Source organism: Suncus etruscus, chromosome 1 (assembly GCF_024139225.1).
Source record: "Suncus etruscus isolate mSunEtr1 chromosome 1, mSunEtr1.pri.cur, whole genome shotgun sequence".
In the NCBI taxonomy this organism is placed as follows: domain Eukaryota; kingdom Metazoa; phylum Chordata; class Mammalia; order Eulipotyphla; family Soricidae; genus Suncus; species Suncus etruscus.
Window position 1 is genome coordinate 183,543,635 of NC_064848.1, and position 27,869 is coordinate 183,571,503.

At 40.8% G+C, this 27,869-nt stretch overlaps 1 protein-coding gene across 2 annotated transcripts in view; it reads left to right on the forward strand.

The window, feature by feature from the left end:
* SPOP (speckle type BTB/POZ protein) overlaps positions 1-27,869 on the forward strand; it is a 107,557-nt gene that overhangs the window by 65,140 nt on the left and 14,548 nt on the right. For both annotated transcript variants that reach the window (XM_049780533.1, XM_049780540.1), the window contains exons 2-6: positions 12,656-12,799; positions 13,977-14,098; positions 18,412-18,563; positions 18,687-18,814; positions 27,000-27,177. In XM_049780533.1, the coding sequence (XP_049636490.1) occupies positions 12,722-12,799; positions 13,977-14,098; positions 18,412-18,563; positions 18,687-18,814; positions 27,000-27,177 (658 nt within the window). In that variant the 5' untranslated portion in view covers positions 12,656-12,721. The remainder of the gene's footprint in view (positions 1-12,655; positions 12,800-13,976; positions 14,099-18,411; positions 18,564-18,686; positions 18,815-26,999; positions 27,178-27,869) is intronic.

Here is a 27,869-nt window from a genome sequence, read left to right on the forward strand (position 1 = left end):
ACATATGCAGTTTGTTCCTATAAAATGCCAGAGGGCTCTGTGGTTATGTAACCTTCACACTAATTTATTTATAAAATAGCTTCTAATTTTGGAATTCCTTACAGGATTGACATACTTAAATTAGTATTTGTGTCGAGTCTTTTATCTTTTTATTATTTGGATTTTATATTTATAAGGCTCTAAAATAAGTGTAGTTGAAGAAACAACGGAGGAAAACCATAAGCTTTCAGAACAGCTTTGGATATGTAACTAGTGAATAGAATATTCTTTTTTTTTTTCTTTTTTTTTTTTTTTGGTTTTTGGGCCACACCCGGTGTCGACCGCTCAGGGGTTACTCCTGGCTATGCGCTCAGAAGTCGCTCCTGGCTTGGGGGGGACCATATGGGGGGCGCCGGGGGATCGGAACCGCGGTCCGTCTCCTAGGCTAGAGCAGGTAAGGGCAGGCACCTTACCTCGAGCGCCACCCGCCCGGCCCCTGAATAGAATATTCTTAGCCATAAGATTTTCCTTCTCCTTTTCTTCCAGCTTTTAAACTTTATTCAAGCTTTATTTTTATTTATTTAATTATTTATTTTTTTGTTTTTGGGCCACACCCGGCAGAGCTCAGGGAGACCAGGAGGGGGACGCGGGAATTGAACCCAGGTCCATCCTGGGTCCGGCCACGGCTAAGGCAAATTGCTTTACCATTGTGCATCCCTCCAGCCCTTTATTTAATCTTTAGGGAAAAAAATTTTCAACCTAGAGAAGTCTTGCAAAACATGTGGGATGTGTTAAAATCTTCATCTTTCCTAAATTTGCTCTTGTGGCTCTAGAGAGTTTTGCCCAAACCATTCACAAGAATAAACACATTATAATATCTGGAGGAGAGAACTTGCTGATTGTTGGATTCTGCCTGTCTAACTTCATTTCTAAAGGTGCTTCCTTTGGAACAGAGATTGCATTGAAGTGAAGTAGTTCCTTTATAATCAGATTTGTTTGCTGATTTGAATTCATGTCATTCTTAGTCAGAGCATTTCCCAGATGATGGATTTTGAAAATGATGTGTGAGAAGTTTAATCTGATGAACCCTGTCTGCTTTAAAAACTAAAAATAAGAAATAGGGTTGGAGGAGAGTTTTTTCCTGACAGGGATCTGTCATCAAGACCAGCAACACAGTATCTGATGGCATTAACCCCTGCTTTGTGCAAGCATGGCTCATTCTGCTGAAATCCTCCAGCTGGGCGGAGAAGGGAGTATTTTTCTCAAATATTAAAGATGTGACTAAATTAAAGCAAAGCAAGAAGTTCAAGAAGTCTTAGAAAGTCCGAGGAGATACAATCTGAAAGGATGTTATCACGTTTTGCCCTGAGACAGGCCTCCGAACTGAGCATTCTCCCTGGACCTGTTTGGGGACTGGAAATGCTAATATGTTTAAAGGGGACAATTCTTATACATAATTTTTGTTTGTTTAGTTGATTGGTTGTTTTGGGGGCCACACACAGTGTTGGCTTCAGAGCTACTCTTCCTTGGTATGTAAGATCTAATCCAGGGCCTCCACATGCTAGGAGCGATGCTCCAGCCCTTTAAGCCATCTCCCAGGCCTCATAGTTTTTTAAGGACAGGGGAACGATTCCCTTTCCCATAACATATGTTACGCGTGCGTTTTCTCTTTTCTTTGATCCCTCCCTTCCCACCTCCCCCCACCCTGCTGGAAAAGTAGCATCTAAAGTGGGAAATATTCCATAGTTTTAACCTTTGAGCTGCCTGTAATGTCTCCTTGGGGATAAAGGACACTTCGTAGTTATTCCTAATCGATAGAGGAATGCAGCAAGGTTGTAAACAGCCCACATATTCTGAGGCTGGGAGGCAGGGACCATTCTGTCAGTTTATCCCCTTCTCTCTATAGGTATTAGTTTTATGTGCTGCCCTCGTCTTCGTCTTGTTTGGCTTGGTTTGGACAGCCTTGCTATCCTGGCTTTGCTTAGCCTGCTAAGCAATGTGCCTGCTAAGGGGGACCCATGACTGATCCCAGTGAGACTTAGCAAACCAGGCATGGACCAGGTAGACAAATTGCCTTGCATGCTGCTTGACCCATCTTTGATCTCCAACATTTCATATGGTTTCTCCAAGACCACCTTGAGCACGGGAGCCAAGAGTAATCCCTTAGCACCACCAGGTGTGGCCAAACAAGTCCTCCCAAATAATAGATACTATTTGGCTTTTATTCTCTCCTTTTTTTTTTCTTGAGGGGAGGATGAGGTGTCACTACTGGGAGGGTGCTGAGAGTTTGAGGATTGAGCCTCAGGTCTCTCATTTGCATAGAGGTGTTGCTTCCAGAGCTGGGGAGTTGCGGACTTCAGCAAAGTGTCATTTCTTTTAGGTTAATCCTGGAGCTGTGATACTGGGTTGTTGATATTCGGGAGGCAGTTGGGTGTGGGTGGGGCACTGGGCCTCTCACTAGATATGGGGAACTCCCATTTTGAGAAGGCTCTAGAGATCTCAGTAACCTTTTAACTGGAACTCAGTAGATGAAAAATATCCCACAAAAACAGCAGAGTCTTGTTATTCAATAGCAGCTGCTTTTTTTGGTGTCAGTGATTGATAGAAAACTATGGCCTCATACATGCAGAGCATGTGCTATTAAGCTACATCTCTGGTCTCTCAGCAGTTTCATTAAATGTTTGGGTGTCTGTTATACCATTTTAGACCCAGCTCTCCTCTCATTGAGCTTAACTTCTAGTAGGGAAAATAACAAAACAAAACAAGATAAATTTAGATAATGCTAATAAGGAAAAAGGGTAATGGGGTCAGAGAGGCAGCTCAGTAGACTGAAGCTACATTTTTTGCATGTACCCAACCTTGGATAGACCCTAGGTACCACATGGTTCCCAGAACATGACCAGGAGCAACCTCCAAGTGCTTAGCTGGGAGTAACCCCTGAGCATTGGTAGATGTGGTTCTAACCACCTCCCTAAATGATGGATAATATAATGAGGGAGATAGTCTTGAAGTGGGAACTTCTTGAGATAAGGTGTTTAGGGAAGATTTCTCTGAGGATGCTACATTTGATAGAAGTGACAAGCTGGCAGCTGATAAAAGAAAGGGCTAGAGAGATAGCACAAAGGAGAGCACAAAGATTTTTGGCTTACCTTACATACTAAAGATGCAGGTTTGACCCCTTGGCACCACATATGGTCCTCTGAGCACAGCCAGGAGTAAACTCTGCCTGAGCACCACCAGTTGTGAGCCAAACCACCACCCCATCTGACTCCCCCAAAAAAGAAAGGATACAGGGGTTGAGACACTTGCATGTGTCTGACGCTGGTTTGATATCTGGTACTCCAAGCACTATCAGGAGAGATTCCTGAGCACTCCCAGGTGTAACCCAAAACCAAAGATAACTGAAGGCAGAAAGTGCTTTGCTTTTACAGAAAGGCCTGGTGATGGGGAAGGATGAGTGTAGGGTGAGGTTTGGATGGCAGAAGATAGGTGTTTGGATACCCCTGGAAGCCACTGAAGAATTCCTGTCTTGTCTCTCCTCATGGTTTGCTTTATAGAAAACTCGTAATTCAGAAAAATTAATTATAAAGGCTATGGTATTTTAGTTTGAGGAGGTTAATAATCACATTGGCCCAACATTTAAGAAACACGGGCAGGGGCCGGAGAGATAGCATGGAGATAAAGTGTTTGCCTTGCATGCAGAAGGACGGTGGTTGGAATCCTGGCATCCCATATGGTCCCCCAAGCCTGCCAGGAGTAACCCCTGAGCACTGCCCGATGTGCCCCCCCCCCCCCAAAAAAGAAACACAGGGGCTAGAGCAGTAGTACAGTAGGTAGGGCGTTTTCCTTGCATACAGCTGACCCAGGTTCCATACCCTGCATTCCCTGAGCCTGCCAGGTGTAATTCTTGAGTGCAGAGCTAGGATAAACCCTGACCAATGCTGGGAAGTGGACCAAAACCAAAAACCAAAAACTAAGCAAAAATATAGTTTTAAGAAGTAGGAATTACTGAATAGAAGGGTATGTGTTTCTTAATCAGATATTCATTTTCTTTTTGGAGTTTGTAACAGTTCATACTGTAAATTAGAATCATTCTTATTCTGAGGAAAGTGTTAGCAAACATTTATCTTTGCCAATTCATTGGATGAACCTATGTGAGTTAATTTCATTTATTTTATTATGAATGAGAGTTGGACATGTTTTTATATAAACTTGAGAATCATTGATGTTTCCATTTCTGTAAAAAGTCTTGAGTGTTTTTTTTACCCTTTTTTTATTAAGCTGTTGACTTTTTTTTCTTTATTTAAATTCATAAAATTGCAGCCCCTCTGTTACAGATTTAAAAAAAAAGTGCAAATGCAGTGTTATTTGTCAGCTATATCTCAGTTTTTAAAAGGCAATCATCTTTAGATAACTTGTTTTTCAAAGTTTGAAGTCACATAGCACATCCCATCTTTTGCCAATTGAATTTTTTCTTGCTAACTATTCCCCTCTCTTCCCCTCCCTTCCCCTCCCCTCTCTTCTCCACTCTCCTCCTTTTCTCTCCCCTCTCCTCCCCTCCCCTCCCTTTTCTTTTCCACTCTTCCCTCTCCCTTAAATGCATTTTCTTTTATTCCCCTCCCACCCCTTCATCCTCTTTTTTTTTTTTTTTTTAAACTAGCCTCAGTTGCATTTTAAGGAGTATTTCTAGAGCTGAGAATATAGCTCAAAGGGCTGCTTTGAACTTGAGAGCCCTAGGTTCAATCCCTATTATCACATTGTCCCCTCAAGTACCAGGTGGAAAGATCCCTGAACACCTCAAGTGTTGCCCTAAGAACAAAACAAACCAAAGAAGATGTATTTCTAAACCTAATAAAAACATTGCAGTTAATATTTTGTTAGACTAGATTGAACTGCAAAAATTCACCATAATATTCAAAAGTCTTGCAACAGAAGAAGTCAGTGTGACCTATATTAATCTGTCTTTAGGGCAATAAAGAAGTTAATCCCAAACTGAATGTGATTAAGGACACTGCAGCAGAAGAAACAGGGCATATTATTTCCTCAAAATTGATTACACACAAACTAATTTCTGTAGTTTTGGTGGTTTTTCTTTTTAGTGGTGGTGGAATATTTTTGTCAAGAATTTTTTTTTTTTTTTGGTGTTTTCTGTTCTGGAAAATACAAATGTCTCTCGGGTTTAAAAATAGTTACAGCATTGGGATTTTTTTCCTTACTTGGAAACTGTATAAAACTTTAAACCAAAGATGTGTGGTGGTGGTGGTGCTGGTGCTGGTGCTGGTGGTGGTGCTGGTGCTGGTGCTGGTGGTGGTAGTGCTGGTGTTGCTGGTGGTGGTGGTGCTGGTGCTGGTGCAAAGTCCCAGGGCTGGGAAGGTGGCGCTAGAGGTAAGGTCCTGCTAGCGTAGGGCGGACCGAGGTTCGATCCCCTGGCCATATGGTTGCCCCAAGCCAGGCGCGATTTCTGAGCACATAGCCAGGAGTAACCCCTGAGCTTCAAATGGGTGTGGCCTAAAAACAAAAAAAAAAAAAAAAAAGTCCCTAACAAATAGTTTTAGAAAACTATATTCTCAGTCATCTAATTTGTGCATGTTTGAATAGTAAGTTGAAACACATGTTTTAAGTGGCATTAGACAGTTTTGGGCCTACAGAAAAACATCTCATGGTTCATTCTGTTATCTTTAGTCTTTTTTTTTTTTGGTTTTTGGGCCACACCCGGTGACGCTCAGGGGTTACTCCTGGCTATGCGCTCAGAAGTCGCTCCTGGCTTGGGGGACCATATGGGACGCCGGGGGATCGAACCGCGGTCCGTCTCCTAGGCTAGCGCAGGTAGGGCAGGCACCTTACCTCGAGCGCCACCGCCCGGCCCCTATCTTTAGTCTTATTCCTATAAAATTAAGAGTGATGGTCATCAAGCTAACTGATAGACATTACATGTATATTGCCTGTGTTTTAATTCATTGGATGTCTAAATTAGGGAATCAAAGAAAGAGGAAAAAACCAATCACACAAGCTGTCACTCTAACACTTTCAGAAATTTCTAGCCATGGGGCCGGAGAGATAGCATGTAGGTAAGGTGTTTGCCTTGCATGCAGAAGGACAGTGGTTCAAATCCCAGCATCCCATATGGTCCCCTGAACCTGCCAGGAGCGATTTCTGAACACAGAGCCAGGAGTAACTCCTGGGCACTGCCAGGTGTGATCCAAAAACTAAAATCCAAAAAAAAAAAAAAAAAAAAAGAAATTGCTAGCCTACTTCTCCTCCTTCTACCTCAGACTAATCATCTTTTTTTTTTTTTTTTTTTTTTTTTGGTTTTTGGGCCACACCCTGTGACGCTCAGGGGTTACTCCTGGCTATGCGCTCAGAAGTTGCTCCTGGCTTCTTGGGGGACCATATGGGACGCCAGGGGATCGAACCGAGGTCCGTCCTAGGCTAGCGCAGGCAAGGCAGGCACCTTACCTCCAGCGCCACCGCCCGGCCCCAGACTAATCATCTTTCTCTCCTTGTAGAATAAAGATATTCTTGATAATGCAAGGTGGAAAACTAATTTTTACTAGGATTTTATAAATAAAATATATATTCATATATATATATATATATATATATATATATATATATATATATATATATATATATATATGAATGAGTGATGCTAGGTTAGGAGGTTTGGTCATATGTAAACCTCATTCAGAAGAATAACTTTAATGCTTCTCACTTTATTGTCAAGTCTAATACTTAGTACTGTCCAAAGGGTTCTCATATATATAAAAGAAGCAACAAAGCTAATGAACTTTAATACAACCATGTAAATATTGTAGTCATCTAAGTTTTTATGCTAACTAATCTTGTTTTAGGTAAGTAGATGAGGTGAATGGTAAGAGGTTGTAAAGAATAATAGTTTGTTGCAAGTTCCAAGTTCTTTTTATTGACTATGGGTCAGGGATGTGGATCAGTGCATTCACTCAGGGCTCTACACGTAACCCCCCCAACACACACACACACGTTTTCTTAAGTGTAAAAGTATGGATTCATTTAAAAGCATTATCTGTGCATTGAGACCCCATTAATGTTTTCTTTTTCACTTCTGTCTTACTCTCTCCAAAGTAGAAATCTTACCATATTGATTGGCTTTAATGTTTGATCAAAAATTATTAACCACACATTATCTGTCATCTCGCAGGAAGCATGTGTTAGAGATTGCTTTTAGTTGATAACTGCTCCTACCTTCTTGGAATTTGAGCGTTATTACCGTTGACAGATATTGTAAAGTTTATATCTTGGTGTGACTCAGAAGAAATGTCACCTCATGGGTCAGAATATAATAGAGTGAACAAAAAAAAAATGGTGGCACATAACAAAGATGTTCAGACTCAGAGTTGTCAGCATTTGGGAAAGTTGACTAAGCTTAAAAAACTCAGCCGGTCTTGTCTTAACTTGTTTCAAGCCAGAAACAATATATTTTGGTACTAGTTGTCTCTACAAAGGTTCTCAAACTTTGACTCTCAAATAGACCTCTTCTTTTCTAAGATTTCTTTCCTTATTTTTTTGCTGAGCATCTGTAGTGGTTGGCATGAAGGACAGGAGAGCTCATGTAACACCAGGCTACTTTGCTGATGAACACTTCGCCTGCGGTGCCTGCTATGAGTGAAATTAATTAGACTTGTGCTGTCCTAGTCAATTTTCCTCCCAGCAGGTTGTATGGTCAGAGCTCTTCAGTGTGGAAGCCAGATTCTCCAGTTGTTCTAACTGCTATGTTGAACACTTTAAAAAAAAAAATTGGCATAAAGATAGTATTATTTTTAAAGGCCTTGGCTACAGAGTGAGAAGCAAAAAAGGAAAAAATACCCTCAAAATTCAATAATTCTCTCTAATTAAAATAATAAAGTATGGCTCATTATTATGAAAAATTAAGCCTTTGTTTCTTAACAATTAAGTCATTAACATTAATTATTTTTAATTTGTTCGTTGGCTTTGAGAATTCTTAAATTATGACTTATTATTTGAATGGGGAGGAGTGGGAATCCCAGCTGGTGCTCAGGAGGCCCAGGGGTGACCCCTGACAGTTCTTGTGGGACTATATGAGGTACCAAGGATCAAATTGGGGTTGACTACAGGGAAGGAAAGTTCCTTACCTCCTGTACTATCTTGCAGGTCCTAAAAATATTTTTTTTTCCAGGATTCAAACTCATAGTCTTACACAAGAAAATTAAATCCTCTGCCACTCAGCCACCGGTGGGCCCTCTGAAATGTTTTGCTTTGGGGACCCAACCTCGGGGATTGCATGTGGCAGTTCTCATGGAACTGTAGGAAAAAGTGGGGATCAAACTGTGTGCAAGGCAAGCACCTTACCCACTGTACTATCTCTCCAGCCCTGAAATTTTTTTTGTTTTTTGTTTTTTTGGGCCACACCCTTTTGATGCTTAGGGGTTACTCCTGGCTAAGCGCTCAGAAATTGCCCAGGCTTGGGGGGACCATTTGGGATGCCGGGGGATCGAACCACGGTCCTTCCTTGGCTAGCGCTTGCAAGGCAGACACCTTACCTCTAGCGCCACCTCGCCGGCCCCCCTGAAATATATTTTAACTTCAAAATAAACTCAAATTAGTATTTTAGGATCACTCAGTGTAGAGCTGAGCCCGCATACCACACCTTCGGAGCCAAATTTTATGCTTTTAATGTGTAAAATTCACATCTTTATTGTCAGCCTTCTCAAAAGATAGTTTTAAGTAGAAAATTTGAAATTTCATTCTAGCCTCTACTGGCAGTAACAGTAGCTGGGACTTGTAAAAGCTTTACTCATTACTAGACAGCCAACTTTGTGAGAGTGTGTTCCTTTAAATGCACACTTGCCTTGATCACAGGTGATCATTTGATCTCTTGATCTTGCCATGAAATTAGAATCACATGAAGTCGGGAGTCCTTAATGAAACAGAGACGCCCAGCTGTCATTGCAGTGGAGCATTTGCTGGCTTCAACGAAAAGATCATTGTGTGTATAAGACTTATTTTTTAGACTTGCTTTACAGGTGGATGTCTATGGGATAGTATTTAAAACTAATATGGAATTAAAATACTAGTGGTGTTGTTGCAACTATGAATTCCCCCTAAGCCTATCACTTAAATGATCAGTGAATATAAATTGTGTGATTTAAAAAAAATTATTTATGCCTTGAGGCCAAAGAGATATTACAGTGATCAGGGCATTTATCTTGGTTTGGATTCAATCTTGGACTAGCCAAAGTGTTCCCTGAGTGTAGAGCCAGGATTAAGCCCTGCACACTGCTGGTGTGACCCCAAACCAAAGAAAAATAAAAATTTCATATTCTGTTCCTGAGATAATGAGAATTTTAGAAAAAGCGTCACAAATTGTACCTGAGCTGCCTAATAATTTTAAAGGTAACATAATGAGTGACAAAATTTATATTTCCATGGCTGGAAACAAATGAGGTGCTCAGGAAAAAAATGTCTTCTTCAAATATTATAAACCAATGAAACATATTATTCTATTTCTAGAACTACTATAATATGTAAAAAAAAAAAAGGATAGCATGATGGTAGGGCATTTGCCTCACATGCAGAAGGACGGTGATTCGAATCCTGGTATCCCATATGGTCCCTTGAACCTGCCAGGAGCGATTTCTGAGCGTAAAGCCAGGAGTAACCCCTGAGCACTGCTGGGTGTGACCCCAAAACCAAAATAAATAAAGTAGAACAATGCCTCGTATCATCATTATTGTTAACTTTTTTATAATTTTGCAGAGCTAGGGATCAAATCTAGGTCTCGTGAACAATCATAATTGTTTTGGGGCTACATCATAGGTATAGATTATTCCTAGCTCAGTTCTTGGGGTCGCCTGCTAACTCTGCTCAGGGTTCACTCCTCTTAACGATCACATGGTGCTGAGGATTGAACCCATAGCTCCAAAATGCATAGCATATACTCTAGAACCTTGAATCACCTTCCTAGCTGAACGATATATATATTTGTTTTGCTTTTGGGCCACACCTGGTGATGCTCAGGGATTACTCCTGGCTATGTGCTCAGAAATCACGGCTGGCTTGGGGGACCATATTGGATGCCAGGGGATCGAACCACAGTCTGTCCTAGGTCAGACTGCATACAAAGCAAACGTCTTACCACTGCACCGCTGCTCTTGCTCCTGAACAATGTTTTTTATATGTTAGTTGACCTTTCAGTGATTTTGTAGAAATAAAATTTGTATATTTATATATTAATAAAGTTATCTCTTTGTCAGGCATGCTAATTTTTTTTCAGTTTACCATTCAGCTTTTGTTTATTAAACTTAATCAGCTTCACTAATTTTTTTAAAATCAGTTTTTTTGGGGTTTTTTTTTTGTTTGTTTGTTTGTTTTACTTATTTATTTGTCTTTTGATTCTGTAGTCAGGAACTACTCCAGGTGGTGCCTAGGGGACCATGTAGGATGCCAGGTATTGAACCTGTGCAAGGCAAGCACCTTATCAACTGCCCCGTTTCTCTGGTTCTTAGATTTTGTGTTTAGAAAGGCCTTGACAGTTAGGACAAAAGGTAAAGCTTTGTGTGTGACTGCTTTAGCTATCACCCTCGTTTGATACCTGAATCTACTTATAGTTCATTGCTATCCTCCATAGAGATCAAGGTCACACCTGAGCATAAAGCCAGAAATATCCCTGAGCACCAGCAGGTGTTTCTTACCACACTCTGCCAAAGAACTTGGAGGGGAGAATTTTAAGTTTGTTTGGATTGTATTTACTAATGGGGCAACCTGATGATTTGCACAATTGTTATCTGACTGAGGTTTATGAGATCAAAGTGAAATTTGGGAAATATATGGCCCGCGGGCCACATATTGTATTTGTATCTGTTTTGTTTCTTCATTGCAAAATAAGATATATGCAGTGTGCATAAGAATTCGTTCATAAGTTTTGTTTTTACTATAGTTAGACCCTCTAATGGTCTTAGGGACAGTGAACTGGCCCCCTGTTTAAAAAGTTTGAGGACCCCTTTATACTATAAAGGTAGAATTGGGGGTGGATGCTCCCAAGTAGAGATATGGGAGCACTTGCTAGTGATTTTTCTCTGGTGCTTCAATGGAAGGACCTATGGATGCAGTTACCCAGCAGTTCTCAAGTCTCCCAGGACTATAGTCGGCAGTACTTAGGGGACCATTTGGTTCAAGGCTCAAACCAGTGTTAGTCATATGCATGGCATGTGCTTTAATCCCTATACTACCTCTGGCCCTAAGGTAGAAATAACCCCCAAGGTAGAAATAACCCCCAAAAAAGGAGGTTGAGGGATGATTGGAAAATAGAGAAGTGGAATTGAGGAAATCTGGTAGTCACTTAGTATAAATGTGGAGATACCTTTCATACAGTAGAACAAATAACACATCTTAGAAAGGGTAAATACTGTTCCAGGAGAGAAGCTTGGTCCATGGGAGGTGACTCAAAATACTAGAGTACTTGTTTTGCAGGTTGGGATTTGGGGTTCATCCCTGGCACTGCATGGTCTCTCCCTACTCCAGTACTGCCAGGAACTGAAGCAATCCCCAAACACTGCCTATGTGACCCAAAAAATCAAGACCAAAAATAAACAAAAAGAAGCTAGCAATGTATTAAGAATAGACCTTTGGTGGAGTACACAGCAAACAGAATTCAGGGGCTACTCCAGTCTTTGTGCTCAGAGGACTTTGCAGTGCCAAAAATATCAAGCCTGAGCCTACTGTATTCAAAGCATGTAGTCAGCAAGGCATTCAAAGCATGTGCTCAGAGCTCACTAGTGCCTCTGGGATCACTCCTGGTGGGAATCAGGATGAGTTGGAGTACTGGGATTGAGCTCAAGTCGGCCATGTACAAAGCAAATACCCAACTTGCTGTTAACTATCACTCTGCCCTTCAGAAGGCTGCTTTTAATAAATTTGTAGTGATCCATGAGAAGATGAGAGGTTTCCAGGTTATTTTTCTTCATGCTGGGTCCACTGTGTTGTCTCCTCTTAGGCTGTCTTTTCACAGGTATATATAGGTATATAGGTGTGTATATATATATATATATAGTTGATGTGTGTCCTTTAAATAAATTTATTGGGTATATGACATTATTGTATAGAAAATTAAAATAGGTAAATACAATTGTGTAGGAGACTGCTTTAGATTAGATTAATCCTTGAAGTTAAGGCTTTCATGTAGGGTCTGGACTAAACTTGTTAGGTTACACCTTATTTTACCAAAAACAAAGATCATCCCTGGTTTCTTTTTATTTGTTTGTTTACAACTTTTCTCACTCAAAACAAAGATTGTCTTATATGTAAACCTGGGCAGAAAAGGCTCAGATAGTCTGAGCTGTTTTCGGATACTATGTCTTACTGCCCCACCTGGGGGTGGTCTCTGTAACTCAGTAAAACAGTTCTGGCAGGCAGCTTGGGCGAGATACAAGATAGAAGACTACCACACTCTACTATTTCACCCTCAGCCTGGTTTGGATTATTTCATGTGACCCTGATTTAGACTTGTTCACCTGGGTTTGGAGATTTGGGTGTGGGGTGATTTTATAACTGCTAAGGAACTATTTGAATGATAGAGCAAGGTAGGTAGACAACTGATCCCCCAGAGACTGGAAAGTTAAGTGAAGTAGTATGTTAGTATCCTACCAATCTAATCAAATCCTTTTGCTGCTTCTGTAACCAGGGTAAAGAGAAAACAGAAATCTTTGTCCCCTGACTTTGAAAATCTCGTTTAACTTTCAAACTGGCGATGTCAAGGGTTCCAAGTCCTCCACCTCCGGCAGAAATGTCGAGTGGCCCTGTCGCTGAGAGTTGGTGCTATACACAGGTGAGTCTGCTATTAATTCTTACATGTTGGAAAGGTTTGGTGGTTGAAGGACACATATTTCCTATGTAGAATCTGCTTTCTCTAGAAAATATCTGCCAAATAGCTGATAGAAAGTTGTCACTTTCCAGTTTTCAGTTTTTCATGTGGAATCTAAATGTCATGGGGTAAAATTTCCCTGAACATTAAAAGTGGGGAATCTTTTTGTTTAGTTTAGTTAGTTTGTTTGTTTGCTTATTTGGTTTGGGCCACACCCAATGCAGCTTAGAAATTATTCCTGGCTCTTCAATCAGCACTAACTGCTGTCAGTGCCTGAAGGACCATTTGAGATGTAAGAATTAGAATGCATGCAAGGCAACCCAGTTTGGCTGCCTGCAAATCAAGCACCCTACCCCTCTATACTCTTTCTGCCCCCAAATGGGGAATCTTTGAAATTTGATCTGCCTTGGTGAAAATAGATTCTTCTAAAGGGTAATTTAAAATTAGAAATTTGTTAATCTTTTTATGTTTATTTGTTTTTTGTATTTTGGGCCACACCCGGTTACTCCTGACTCTGTGCTCAGAAATTGCCCCTGGTAGGCTTGGGAGACCATATGGGCCGCCGGGAATTGAATTGAACCAAGATCTGGGTTGGCCGGGTATAAGGCAAATGCCCTACCGCTGTACTATCTCTCCGGCCCCAGAAATTTGTTAATCTTAATTGTTGTCAGCGCTGAGCAGAAACCCATTTTAGATAGGGCTAGATATTTCTTTTTTTTTGGTTTTTGGTTTTTGGGCCACACCCGGCATTGCTCAGGGGTTACTTCTGGCTGGCTGCTCAGAAACAGCTCCTGGCAGGCACGGGGGACCGGGATTCAAACCAACCACAGCAAACTCCGCTGTGCTATCTCTCCGGGCCCCAGGGCTAGATTTTTCACCTGTTTTTCCAATCTTTTTCATGCTCTCTCACCTGTCATCCACTGTGTCTCAGAAGCTGAAAAAGTTATGTTGGTTACTGAGATTTCTTCAAATATGGATGAGGGGCTTACTGGAAATGAGCCCATATGCTAGCCAAAGTGGCTACTTATGATGGAGGTCCAGCAGAAGGAGGGAAATAATCATCTGATCTTCATCCTGTTAGGTTACCCACTTGCTCTCTAATTGCCTTTTCTTCTATTTTTTTTTCCCCCGCTCCCAACAGATCAAGGTAGTGAAATTCTCCTATATGTGGACCATCAATAACTTTAGCTTTTGCCGGGAGGAAATGGGTGAAGTTATTAAAAGTTCAACCTTTTCGTCAGGAGCCAATGATAAACTGAAATGGTGAGGAAGAATTCTTTCTAAAAGTTTTCTGTTTTTCTTGGCTTTAAGAGACTGGAACTTTATTTTTCCTTAGTCCTGTAACAGTGTATGACAGGAAATAGCTATCCCTGTATTTATTGAATCAATTCAATGAGTATTTCAGAAACCAGCAGAATCAACTGTATATGAGATAATATAAGCAAGGAAAGAGGGTCAGTGCCATAGGCTGGATTGTGACTCAGTGAGTAGAATACATGCCTTGCATATGTAAAGCCCTGAATTCTATTTCTGGCACAGAAAAAAAAAAGAGTATAGATTGATATTCAGGTGCAGTATAAGTTTTGTTACATGGCAACTGAATGTCCTACATTCATTATGGATACGAGCTAACTTGACCAGATTTTCTGATTTAAAAACTTTTTTAATTTTAATTTTAATTTTTCTGGGGAACACCTGGTGGCACTCAGGAGTTACTCCTGGCTCTGTGCTCAGAAGTTACTCCTGGCAGGCTTGGGGGACCATATGGGATGTTGGAATTCGAACTGGGGTCTGTTCTATGTTGACTACATGCAAGGCAAATTCCTTACCACTATGCTATGCTATGCTATGCTATCGCTTTGGCCCTCTTTAATTTTAATGTAAAATCTTCTAAATGGCCTGGGGTTTGTTTGCTTTAGTTTTGTTTTGGGGCCACATCCCATGGTGCTCAGATTTTATTCCTGGCTCTGTTCTCAGGGATTATTCCTGATGGATTTGGGGAACCATGTGTGCTGCTAGGGATCAAACCCAGGTTAACCACATTCAAGGCAAATATTCTAACTGCTGTGTTATTGCTGCATTCCCTAAATGGTCTGTTTTAAGTTGATAAAGGAGGGGTCTGTTCACTTGTAGAACTGAAATACCTGGATGTAGGGTAGGCTTGAAAGTAGATAATTCAGTTAGAACGATTACTTAATCTAGATGGTTTCTTAATCCAGTTACATTAAGCTTCCCATTTTTGCACTCTACACTATTGAACATCTGTTTAGCTTTCCTTGTATTTGAAGCATTGGACTTGGCTCACTACCATCCATCAAAAATTTTTTAAACTTTTTTTGGGGGGAGGGGTCACACCCAGCAGCACTCAGGGGTTACTCCTGACTCTACGCTCAGAAATCGCTCCTAGTAGGCTCGAGGGACCATATGGGATGCCGGGATTCGAACACCGTCCTTCTGCATGCAAGGCAAACGCCCTGCCTCCATGCTATTTCTCCGGCCCCTGAACTTTTTCTGAAATAACCGTGTGGCCAAGCATACATGTACTGTTTAGTTTGGATTTGAAGAGCTAAACAACTCTTCATTCAGGGCCGGGCGGTGGCGCTGGAGGTAAGGTGCCTGCCTTGCCTGCGCTAGCCTAGGACGGACCGTGGTTCGATCCCCCGGCGTCCCATATGGTCCCCCAAGAAGCCAGGAGCAACTTCTGAGCGCATAGCCAGGAGTAACCCCTGAGCGTCACAGGGTGTGGCCCAAAAACCAAAAAAAAAAAAAAAAAACAACTCTTCATTCATGGAGATTTTTGTTTTGTTTTGTTTTGTTTTTTTGGGTCACACCTGGCTTCGCTCAGGGGTTACTCCTGGCTCTATGCTCAGAAATCGTTCCTGGCAGACTCGGGAGACCATTTGGGATGCCAGGATTCAAATCACCATCCTTCTGCATGCAAGGCAAATGTCCTACCTCCATGCTATCTCTCCAGCCCCTCATGGAGAATTTTTTTGATTGTATGAACACATACACCTTGAAGCACTCAGGGTTTACTCCTGGTTCTGTGTTTAGAGGTCACTCTTGGTGAGTTCAGGGTACCATATTGGGCATGAGGGATCAAACCTTATTTTTTTTTAACTTTATTTATTTATTTATTGATTTTTGGGGGTCACATCCAGCGGTACTCAGAGGTTACTCTTGGCTCTGCACTCAGAAATTGCCCCTGGCAGGCTGGGGGACTATATGGGATGCCGGGAATCGAACCAAGCTTCTCCCGGGTTGCCACATGCAAGGTGAACACCCTACTGCTGTGCTATCTCCCCAGCCTCATCAAACCTTATTCTTGAGTATTGTGTTTATTAATAATTTTGATTTTTTTTTTTTTTTTTGGCCAAACTCAGCTGTAGTGAGGGCTTTCTCCTGGCTCTGCATTCAGGGATCACTTCATTTTTTTTGTTCTTGTTTTTTATTTGTTGAGATTATGAAGAGTTCATAATACAGTCATTTCAAGCATTAAATGTTCAAACACCAATCCCACCACCACTGTGTCCTTCCCTTCAGTGTCCCCAATCTCCCACCCATCACCATAGTCTGCCTCCATGCAGGCATAAACAAATCTACTTCATAGTGCTTATTACAATACAAATGATCAAAACTTGGATCAATACAGATCTCTCCACGGTATTACTAAAGTCAGTGTCTAAGGATTTACTGGGTTGTGAGGTTCAGTGCTAGTGGAAGTATTTAGTTTCTATGTTACTGTTTAGGCATGCTGAGCTTGGTAGATTATTATGTAATGTTTCCATAAAAATTTTATGTGGGTTGACACTACTATAAAATATTGAAGATTTATAGATCTAAAACAAATTTGGTGGCTTGAAAGTTTGATAAGGTTAATTTGGGGAGGTAGGCCATTTCTGTCAGAGGGTGTGGAGGGGGTGGCATTGGGCTGCTACAGTTCATGCAGAAAGGGGAATTTGTCCCCCTTGAGAATGTCACAGAGATATCAACCAGGACTGGACTAACTGGGAAGTATCCGTGGTCATTATTTTCTTTTTCTCAGAGATCATTATTGGCAGGGCTTCTCAAGGGACCTAAAATTGAACCTAGTTCATTGTGTACTGTTCTTTTAGTCCCTACATATTATGTTCAAATCTATGCTTTTATATAAAAATGTATGTGGTACACTCCCTAGGGAAGCACTAGATTGAGCCACCTGTTTCAAAACTGGCAAGACCTAAGGATACATATGGCCAATGTATAATATGTGGTAAAGTAGTCTCTGAAGCACATGCAGTTTCACTAATGACATTTTCAACTTAGCTGAACCTATTGCAATCTTTCTGAATTTTGTCTCTATTCATTTGTAACAGATTGGTATCTAATTCTATTTAGAATTCTAGTTTGGAACTCTATCCTGTGCAATGCAGTTTACTTTTTTCTGTGCTTCCTCTGTACTGCCTCCTTTATTTTAATCTTAGAATATTATTGCCAGATTTATGAAGTGCCTGTAAAAGATTACAGACTACTTATTTTTCAGGAATATGGTTTCTGGGGCTGGGGAGATAGCTTAGAAAGTTGTATCACATATTCTACAAGCCGGAGGCAGTGTTTAATTCTCAGCATTACATGTCACTGGTTCTCAGCACCACCAGGTATGGCCCAAAAAGCGACCAAAAGAGTCCCTCTTTTTGGGCCATGGCCATAACTCAGTGGCAAAAGTGTATGCATGCATACATTAGATCCAGGCTCAATTCCTGGCACTGCCAAAAATCAGAAACAAAATATCTTCCATCTCAAGATGATATCAAAAGGGCCATGATGCTGGAACTCTGGTGTGGGTGTGATATCAAAGCATTGTATGCCTGAAACGTGACTATTGATAATATTGCAAATCATGGTGACTAATAACAATTGGAAGGAGTCTCAAATAAATAAGAATAGGGCCTGGAGAGATAGTACAGCCGTGTTTGCCTTGCAAGCAGCTGATCCAGGACCAAAGGTGGTTGGTTCGAATCCCAGTGTCCCATATGGTCCCCCGTGCCTGCCAGGAGCTATTTCTGAGCAGACAGCCAGGAGTAACCCCTGAGCACTGCCGGGTGTGGCCCAAAAAAAAAAAAAAAGAATAAAAGACTTAAGAAAATTTTATTTTGGGGCTGGTGATTCGAATCCTGGTGTTCCATATGGTCCCCCAAGCCAAGAGTGATTTCTGAGCACATAGCCAGGAGTAACCCCGAGCGTCACCAGGTATGGCTCAAAAACAAAACAACACATTTTATTTTATTTGGGGAGGTTAGACCCAGGAGTGTTTGTGTGAGGAGGCTGCAGTCAAGTTTCCCCAGTTTCTAATGAGCTCATGACAATTCCAGTGTATATCACCATTTGTGTAGGAAGGAAAGTTGTCCTTTAGGACTCTTTCCCTGTTACAGAAAAGGCCTGTCTAGCAGGGCTGCTCCCATCTCAGTGCTTGGAGAACCACATGGCATTGGGTAAATCACACACTTCAGCCCTTTGAGCTCTCTTCCCCTGCCCTGCTTTAGGCTCCTTTAAACATGGATGCTTTTTATTTCACCCCCCCCTCCCATTTTGGACAGGTGTTTGCGAGTAAACCCAAAAGGATTAGATGAGGAAAGCAAAGATTATCTGTCACTTTATCTGTTACTGGTAAGCTGTCCAAAGAGTGAAGTTCGAGCAAAATTCAAATTCTCCATCCTGAATGCCAAGGGAGAAGAAACCAAAGCTATGGGTAAATATTTTCCTCTTTGCTGAACAATATTTTCACATTCAGTTACCTCATAGACTGACAGGTTGTGGATGTGATCTGATTTTTGGAGTAACTTTAAATATGACTTTTCTTTTTTCACTCCAGAGAGTCAGCGGGCATATAGGTTTGTGCAAGGCAAGGACTGGGGATTCAAAAAATTCATACGCAGAGATTTCCTCTTGGATGAGGCCAACGGGCTTCTCCCTGATGACAAGCTTACTCTCTTCTGCGAGGTGAGTCTTATTACCCTGCTGTAAGACTGGCATTTCCCAGACGGAAGGTGTTAGTAGACGTAATTGTGTTGTAACAGGGATGGCAAGTAAGAAAATTCCCAAGTGGGGCTGTTGCATGAATATTATTTATGTAACTGATTGAAAACTGTCATGATTTCAGGGTTGATGGGAGTTTTAGCTTTGTTCTTAAAAATAGGCTGTGTGCTACTATCTCAGTATGGGATTTCTTTTTTCCAGTTTCTTTTTTTTTTTTTTTTTTTTTATTTTTTTTTATTTTTGGGCCACACCCGGTAATGCTCAGGGGTTACTCCTGGCTATGTGCTCAGAAGTAGCTCCTGGCTTGGGGGACCATATGGGACACCGGGGGATCGAACCGCGGTCCGTCCAAGGCTAGCGCAGGCAAGGCAGGCACCTTACCTTTAGCGCCACCGCCCGGCCCTTTTTCCAGTTTCTTGAGTCACAGTCCAGACTTTCTTATGATTTTATTTTTTTAAGATACCATTTAGTGGGGCCGGAGAGATAGCATGGAGGTAAGGCATTTGCCTTTCATGCAGGAGGTCATCAGTTCGAATCCCGGCGCCCCATATGGTCCCCCGTGCCTGCCAGTAGCAATTTCTGAGCCTGGAGCCAGGAATAACCCCTGAGCACTGCCGGGTGTGACCCCCCCCCCCCAAAAAAAAAGATACCATTTAATGAGGCTGGAGAGATAGCACAGCGGTAAGGCGTTTTGCCTTGCATGCAGAAGGATGGTAGTTCGAATCCCGGCATCCCATATGGTTTCCCCTCCTCCCACCCAGCCTGCCAGGAGTGACTTCTGAGCTTAGAACCAGGAGTAACCCTGAGCGCTGCCGGATATGACCCAACACCCCCTCCCCCCGTCCCTCCCCCCAAAGAAGAAGGTAAGAACCTTTTTTCCTAGTGTAAAGGTTCTATAAGCATCTCTAACTCATTGCAAGCTAGAAAAATGATCTGTTATCAGGTAGGTAAGGAGGTCCTTTCACCAACAATGGGCTTTGACGTGACATTCCCAAACCAAGAGTGAGTTGGAATGTAGTTTATTTATGTGTATATATTAATTAATTGCTCTGTACTGTTATCAATACATTCATAAATACTCATTGTTTTCAGTGAAATCTCTAGCTAATTAAGTGTGGCCTATGTATTGTTTGGCAAAGGAACCACTTCCTGAGCAGTATGCACCATTTGATGCAAATAAGAACAGTATTTTTTTTTTTTTGGTTTTGTTTGGTTTTGTTTTTTTGGGCCACACCCAGCAGTGTTCAGGGGTTACTCCTGGCTCCACGCTCAGAAATCGCTCCTGGCAGGCATGGGGGACCATATGGGACATCGGGATTTGAACCAATGACCTTCTGTATGAAATCAAACGCCTTAACCTTTATGCCCAGAACAGTATTTTCTACTGCAGGGAAATTCCCCCAACATCCAGACAGTGTGCTCTATCAAATAGTAGGCCTACACTATAAGTTCAGGATATTTCCAAAAGTATATAATGACCTCTGTAGGTGTCTTATAAGAATTTTATCTTTATACAGAAAAGGTCTGGCCGTCAAATAGCCAGCTTATTTTCAAGCCACAGTTCATTGAATAGTTTACAGAGTAGATGCTAATGATTAGGAAACTTTGGAAGTATACTTTATACCTTATTAGAGTACTGCACTGAGTACAAAAAGTCAGTCATAAATTCAGTTGCTTACTAGTTACCATCCCTTTTTTAATTGCTAAGTAAAAGAAAATTGTAAATTCATGGCAAAATGTTGCTGGTTTTCGTCTATGAGTATGAAATTCAAATTTCATATTAACCCAGTTAGTTGACAGGGTTAGTGAATTTGGTTTTTTTGTAAGGTTATATATTTTATTAACAGACCATTGATTTAACCTTAAACCATCTATCATCTTAGAGATCTATAGTTAGTAAAAATTTTAAATAGCTGTAGTTTGGGATCAGAGAAAACTCCAAGGGTTGAGTATAGATAGGTTTTGCATGTAAGAGACCCTTGTTCAATCCTGGTACCTCCTGGTTTCCCTAGAACTACTAGGAATGACCCTTGAGCACTGACTGACTGGGAAATAACCCCAACGTACCACCAAATGTGGTCCCCCCAAATAGTGGGAGTTTTAGTTTCTATTGTACATTAAAGCTTTTTTTTTTTTTTGAGGAGAGTGGGGCTTTTATAGCCTTCTAAGTACTACTCAAGGCCTGGGTCATCTCCTGGCATTACTCAGCCAACTAGGCCTATGGTGCAGTGCCAGACCCAAGGATAAAGCACTGCTCAGGTTCTGTGGCAGAGGGGAGCTCCATGGCACCTGGTGATGTGCAGGCCAAGGGTGCTTTGGTGAAAGAGGAATCCCTAAGTAATTCACCTGATGTTTTGGGCAGTGCTATAACTGCATTTTCAAGTCCATAGTGAATCTGATATTTTTCTCCTATGCTTTCCTTCTCCTGTTCTTAACCCCATGTCCAGTCCAGCTGCTCCAACCTTTGTGTTGACATTCTTGGTTTGGAAACCAATTGGCCTGCCCTCACTTGGCAGTTTCTTATCCTGTAGTTATTTCTGAAGCAGACTCTTTGCTTTGCTTCCCTATATGAAATTCTCTTAGGAGAAATCCTGTGGTTAAGTTTAGATTTGCCTTACTGACTTAGAAGGGAAGTGAGATGACACATTGGAAACAAGGAGATGTTGAACAGGGAAGCGTCGGCTGGGTTCTGCTGATGCCATCGGTTTCTTCCCATCAGACCAGGTGTGCCATCTGTTCCTCTCACACTTCTCTGTTGGCCACAGGTGCTGAGTGTTGCTTCTCATACTTGGGCTTGTGCCTAGTGAGACTAGTTTCTGTTCCAAGATTCTCTATGGACTCAGTAGAATTCAGCATTGCAAGGCAGTTGTGTGGGGGTGAGGGACAGGGGTGTTGGATATGTGGGATTTTAAAATGTCTGTAGTTCATGTAAGTTCTTAATGCTTTTCAAAGCTAGATGATTCTTTGGTGCAAATGTACCCCCACTTTGACCTGTTGCTCCTTTCAGTGGAATGTTTATAAATCAGTTTTAGTTCTTTTTTTTTATCTGGGGAATTCACATCTGATGACACTCAGGGGTTAATCCAGTCTCAACACTCAGGAATCACATTTGTGGTACCCAGGAGACTAGACAGAATGCTGAGGATTGAACCCTGATCAATCATGTGTAAGGCAATAACTCTATCCACCATTCTGTCTTCTGCCCCCATTAGTTCATTTTTTTAACCCCCCCCCAGTTCATTTTTTTTAATGGTTTACTTTCTAATTTTTACTAATTTGAGACTTTTAAAGATTATGAGTACCCTTTACTGCTCCTTTGCCTTTGGCCCTTCTTTTACATCAGATACAATAAGGTATCCATAAGTAGGTGAGAGAATTGGCATATTTTTATTTTTGGAGTATTTCAACTAAAGAATATTTAAATTAGATTACAAACTCTGACAATGCCAGATGGGTGGTTTGTTTTTTATTTTTGGTTTTGGTTTTTGGGTCCCACCCAGCAGTGCTCAGGTGTTATTCCTGGTTCTACATTCAGAAATCACTCCTGGCGGGTTTGGAGACCATATGGGATGCCGGGATTCGAACCATCGTCCTTCTGCATGCAAGGCAAATGCCTTACCTCCATGCTATCTCTTCAGCCCCCTGGACTTCCTCTTTTATTGTTGTTTTGGTTTTATTTATTCAGTATATTTAGTTAGGCATTGAAAACAGAGCTACATCCCAGTCCTATTTTTGGTTTGTGTTTACTTTCAATTCTCTGTGATGTTTCTGTCTAATAGGAAATGCTGCTGTTCTTCCAAGCTGATACTGTTTAGTTTATGTATTTGGAAGCAGTCTCAAAACATTTCCTAAACTGTCCCGTCTCACAATCCCTGGAGCTATTTTCTCTTATCTTCATTTATTGGTACTGGAGGGAAGCAGTGTCTTGGGAGGTCAGGGCATTTTTCCTAATTTTGTACAGCAAATTATTGTCTAGGTCATGTCCACTTTGCACTTCTAATCTGGTGCACCACACCAAGTGGGGCTGAATGCCACTGACCCAAGGAAACAGCCCCTACCAAGTTTTCCCAATGGATAGAGAGTTTTTACTTTGATAACAAAAGAGGGAACCATGCAAGTATCATACTCTTAAATTTCTCCTTAATTTAAATGAAATGTTTGGGCTTCTATTGATCTCTTTATTTATATAGAAAACAAGTAGTTGTTCTTCACAATAAAGGAATAAGTATTTCACCTTCTCTTTATATTTCTTTGACAGATAAAAGATTTCAGTGGTTCTTTGTAATGTTTTAATTAAAGTTAAAGTAAGAGATTTGAAATGCCAAACAAGAAATATTTTGACTCTGGGGCTGAGAGATAGTAGGAGTTATAGTACTTGTCTTACATGCTGCCAATACTGGTTAGATCCCTGGCACCACAGGATTCCCTAAACAACACTGGACACAGCCTTGCAGGTCCTTGAGCACTGTCAGGGTAGTCCTAGTAGGTAATCACTGCAGCCTCAGGCCATCACATGCTGCTCAACCTGGTTGTCCAGGTATAACTAGTGGGACCCCCAGGCCACTGTACTCCCCTCAGGAGAAAATCCCCCCCCCCAGACACACCAGATTAAGAAAAATTAAGACCTTGGTTAACTTTAATAAATATCTCCTTTTCCTCAACTATAAAATACCCCTTCATAGCCTAAAAATACTTCATTGGGTCAAATTTTAAATATAATATTTTTTTTGTTTTTTATACTTCATTGTAGATTTTGGGGTATATTAGTTGATATAAATGAAAATGCTATTTTATTGTGCTAAACTTACATAAATGGGGGTTTTATATATAAAATATAATGTTAAGTAACTACCACTTAGCAATAACTGAGTAATAATATCATAATAACTTGGAAGTGAATTATGTATGTTTCTTCCTCCCCTACTCATCGGCCTATTGACTTGTGTCACTCACTCAGAGGATGCTATGTCATACCATCATTACCTTGTTTACTATTTGTACTCCTAAGCAACATAGTGTTTAAGTTTCCTTATTAATGAACTAGGTTTGTTTTTTGTTTTTTTTTTTTTAATTTATTTATTTTTGGAGGCTGAAGGGGCACACCCCATTGTGCTCGGGGTTTATTCCTGGTTCTGCTGGATCAGGGATCACTGCTAGGATTCCCGTAAAGGATGCCCTTAAGGGGTTTAATCTGAGCTTTATAAAATTTTTCACAGTTTTCTACATCATGGATCTAATTATAGGTTTTTAAAGTGCTTTAAATAGTCTGCTTTGTAAATAAACTATTCATAAATAAACAAGTTTTTGTTCTCATTCTTTGTAGATGGACATGTAGATTGTTAGTAGTATTTTGATTAGGGATTATGTAAGTGCTATTAAAAAACCATATGCAGGTTTTTTTCTTGATTGCTTTAAATATATAGAAGTTAAAAATACATTTCCATTGGTCTTATTTTGGCTTTTTATGTTTAAATAAAATGTATACGAATTGGCACAATCTTTAGTCTTTTATGAAAATTTCTTTTTTAAGTAAAGAAACTGACTTAAAAAGTGAGGCCGTTTACAGCTTAAAATATGGAGGGTTATACAGCCTTCCTGAGACATTTTCAAACAGTCATTTCTAAGACGACATAAATGTCACAGTCACGTCATCTTCACAGCTGCAGTTTTGAATGAGTCTCCGTAGTCAACTTTATAGGCATTTGAAAAAATTCCTTAGTTTTTTTTTTAATATGATCTCATTTTAGCATCATCATTTGCAGAGAAAAACAGTCCCTTTCTAAGTTAAAAGTTTAGGCTCTGAAGACTCATTTGTGAATGCCATTTAAAATGTATTTTTAATTAAGCGTATTTAATGTTGGTGAGAGGTGCCAGACATTCAGCACTCTGGAGACTCCAGGCATCCATATATCTACAGAACAAGTTTGGCTCAGACAGCAAAGGTATCTTTCCTTCCTGCTGTGTTCATGTCTGAGCCTGGAGAGAATTACCCCAGTAAGAGGAATCAGTTTTTGGGTCCCTCTTTACCAAGTGAGCTTCTTACCAGCAGAGGGTTTACCAAGAGCCATAGTTTGAAATTCAGCTTTGCTCCTGCCAATTCATTTTGCCCAGTCTAGTAAATTGCCATCAAGTGTTAATGACTTTGGGTTCCTGTCAGCCTGGTTTAATTCAGGCTGGAACCCACTGCCAAAAGCATTTTCCAGTCCCTTCATTTGCCACCCCAAGAGATATTTGCCTTTCATACAGGGAAGTTGGATTTAAGGGTCTTTTTTTTCTGATAGAATTTTGAAACTATTATTACTGAATATAGACAGCTTCTACTTTTGGCACTAATATCATATCAGAGAAGTTAGGGTGTTAATCTGAGAAAGTGACTGAACCAAATTAGAGATCTTACATAGGACGAGAAGAAAATCTCTGTAAGGTGGTTTTTGCTGTGTATAATATTAATCCTATTAATATTAGAGTCAGATGCTGCTAAACGTGCTGAAAATGCTAAGCATTGCCCAAGACTGTGACAAAGTTAGTTTTAAACCAGTGAATAGATTTCTCACCCCTGCACAGAAGGAAATATGGGGCATTTGGAGGGAGTATTAACTTTGCCTCCAGGTTTATGGTAGCATTTGAGAAATGACTTACATCTTGAAGGTTAAAAGAAATTTGTCTCATTTAGGTTCTTTCTAAGCTATCCTTGCTATGTTACTCATAGAAATAGTAGGAGTGGGGAGGCTTATGAATTCTGTTTGATTTCAACTTTTTTTTTGTTTGTTTTTTTGTTTTTGAGCCGCACCCAGCAACACTCAGGGGTTACTTCTGACTCTGCTCAGAAATCACTCCTGGCAGGCATGGGGTACCATATGGGATGCCAGGATTCGAACCACCATTGGTTCTGGCTCGGCACTTGCGAGGCAAACACCCTACCACTGTGCTATCTCTCCGGCCCCGATTTTAACATTTCTTTTTTTTTTTTTTTTTTTTGTGGTTTTTGGGTCACACCCGGCAGTGCTCAGGGGTTATTCCTGGCTCCAGGCTCAGAAATTGCTCCTGGCAGGCACAGGGGACCATATGGGACGCTGGGATTCGAACCGATGACCTTCTGCATGAAAGGCAAACGCCTTACCTCCATGCTATCTCTCCAGCCCCAAGATTTTAACATTTCTAACCTATCGAGTAGGAGATGAAGCATAGCAATGGCTGGTGTGCAGAAAACTTGATGGGTTGGTCTCTGATTTATTTTATAGTGGCAAATGGCTTTATAAATCCCTGTATTGGGATATATAATATCCTAAAACCTTGTCTGAGTTTCCTCACCCATCCAAAAGTTTTCTTGCTTACTAAGCTAAATTGAATAGATCACTTAGCCATTGCTTCAGCCGTAGTGGCAAGTTGGATTGTTGTCATTCTATTCCAAAGATGCTAAGTGCTTGTTTGACTAGAGGCAGCCATCTTGTGTGTCATTGGTCATTGTCTCAGATGACTTGGACGAGGGTCTGAGTGACGTGGGACACCCATTCAGCTATCACAATAAGGAAGTTCTTCCGAGCTTCATTCAGTTAATTAAACTAACATTTCTGAGGAAGTACTGGTTATTGACCAGCCACATAGAAGAAGCACTTTATTTTCATGTTCTAGACCTCACTAAAATAGTGAAGTGTTTCTAGGCTTTATTAAACCTTTTCTCTAGTTTTAAGTTAAAGATTTTTGGAAGTTTTTTTCTGTATGTAAGTTTTGTTTATGTTAGAAATAAGGAAATTAAAAAAACAAAAACAAAAAACAAACAAAAAAAGAAATAAGGGAAATACTTGAAGTTTATTTAGTCAGTTTTTCTCTCTAGATGCTTTTGCCCAGGTTTCAGGGCAGGGGAAGTAGAGCATATTAGAAATTGGAAAAGAAGACTTGTTGGAAATTTGAGGCTTTCTCCCCATTGACAGGGGTATCAAACAAATCCGACCTGACTGTACTCAATTGGAAATTAACTACATCCACAAAGTCTCGGTTTGGGTAGGTGGTTTTAAGGGTTTCTGTGTATGACTACCTTTGGTATCTGAGTACCAGTGGTTTTTAGCAGCCAAGTGAAAGTCATCTCTCCTCCTGCTGGGAAGAAAATTCTTGGCAGCAAAGCTTCCAACCGTTTCTTTATCTTTCACAGGTGAGTGTGGTGCAAGATTCCGTGAACATTTCTGGCCAGAATACCATGAATATGGTGAAGGTTCCTGAGTGCCGATTGGCAGATGAGTTAGGAGGACTATGGGAGAATTCCAGGTTCACAGATTGTTGTCTGTGTGTTGCTGGCCAGGAATTCCAGGCTCACAAAGCGATCTTAGCAGGTTGGTATTATTCATGGGGAGCTTTCATTTGGTGAAACAAGGGGAAGATAGTGAGTGCATAATCGCCCTGCATAACTTCAACTTTTTGGGCTATTATAGAAAAATGCAACTAAATATATACTTAAAGTTTGGTAACATTTTTTTTTTTTTGCTATAGCTAATTAAAACTAGGCTGTTCCCAAAAATGTGGTATTTTGATCCGTTCTCTCTGTATGGACTTAATTTTCAAGGAGTTGATGATACAGTATTGACTACCTTTTTTCCTAGAGTGTAGCTGCCAGAATACTGAATAGGAACAGATATCAGTCCCTCAATGGTTTTAGGATATAATAGAGAGGATTCTGGACTCATGATTAAATTACCACCCAGTAAATCTCCAGTCCTGCAGTGCTAGCCCTCTGTTCCATACAGATTATCCTAAAAGAATGAGTGTTTCCTGTGATTTGGAGAATCAGATCTTGCTCTAATAATAGGTCCATGGTCTTTTTTTGTTTGTTTTTTTGTTTGTTTTTTGGCCATACCCAGTGGCGCTCAGAGGTTTCTCCTAGCTCTGCACTCAGAAATCACTCCTGCCAAGTGTAAGCATCAAACGGGTGTGGCCCGGGAAACAAAACAAAACAAAAAAAAGGTACGATGCAGGGGGCTGGAGAGATAGCACAGCAGTAGGGTGTTTGCCTTGCAAGCAGCGGACC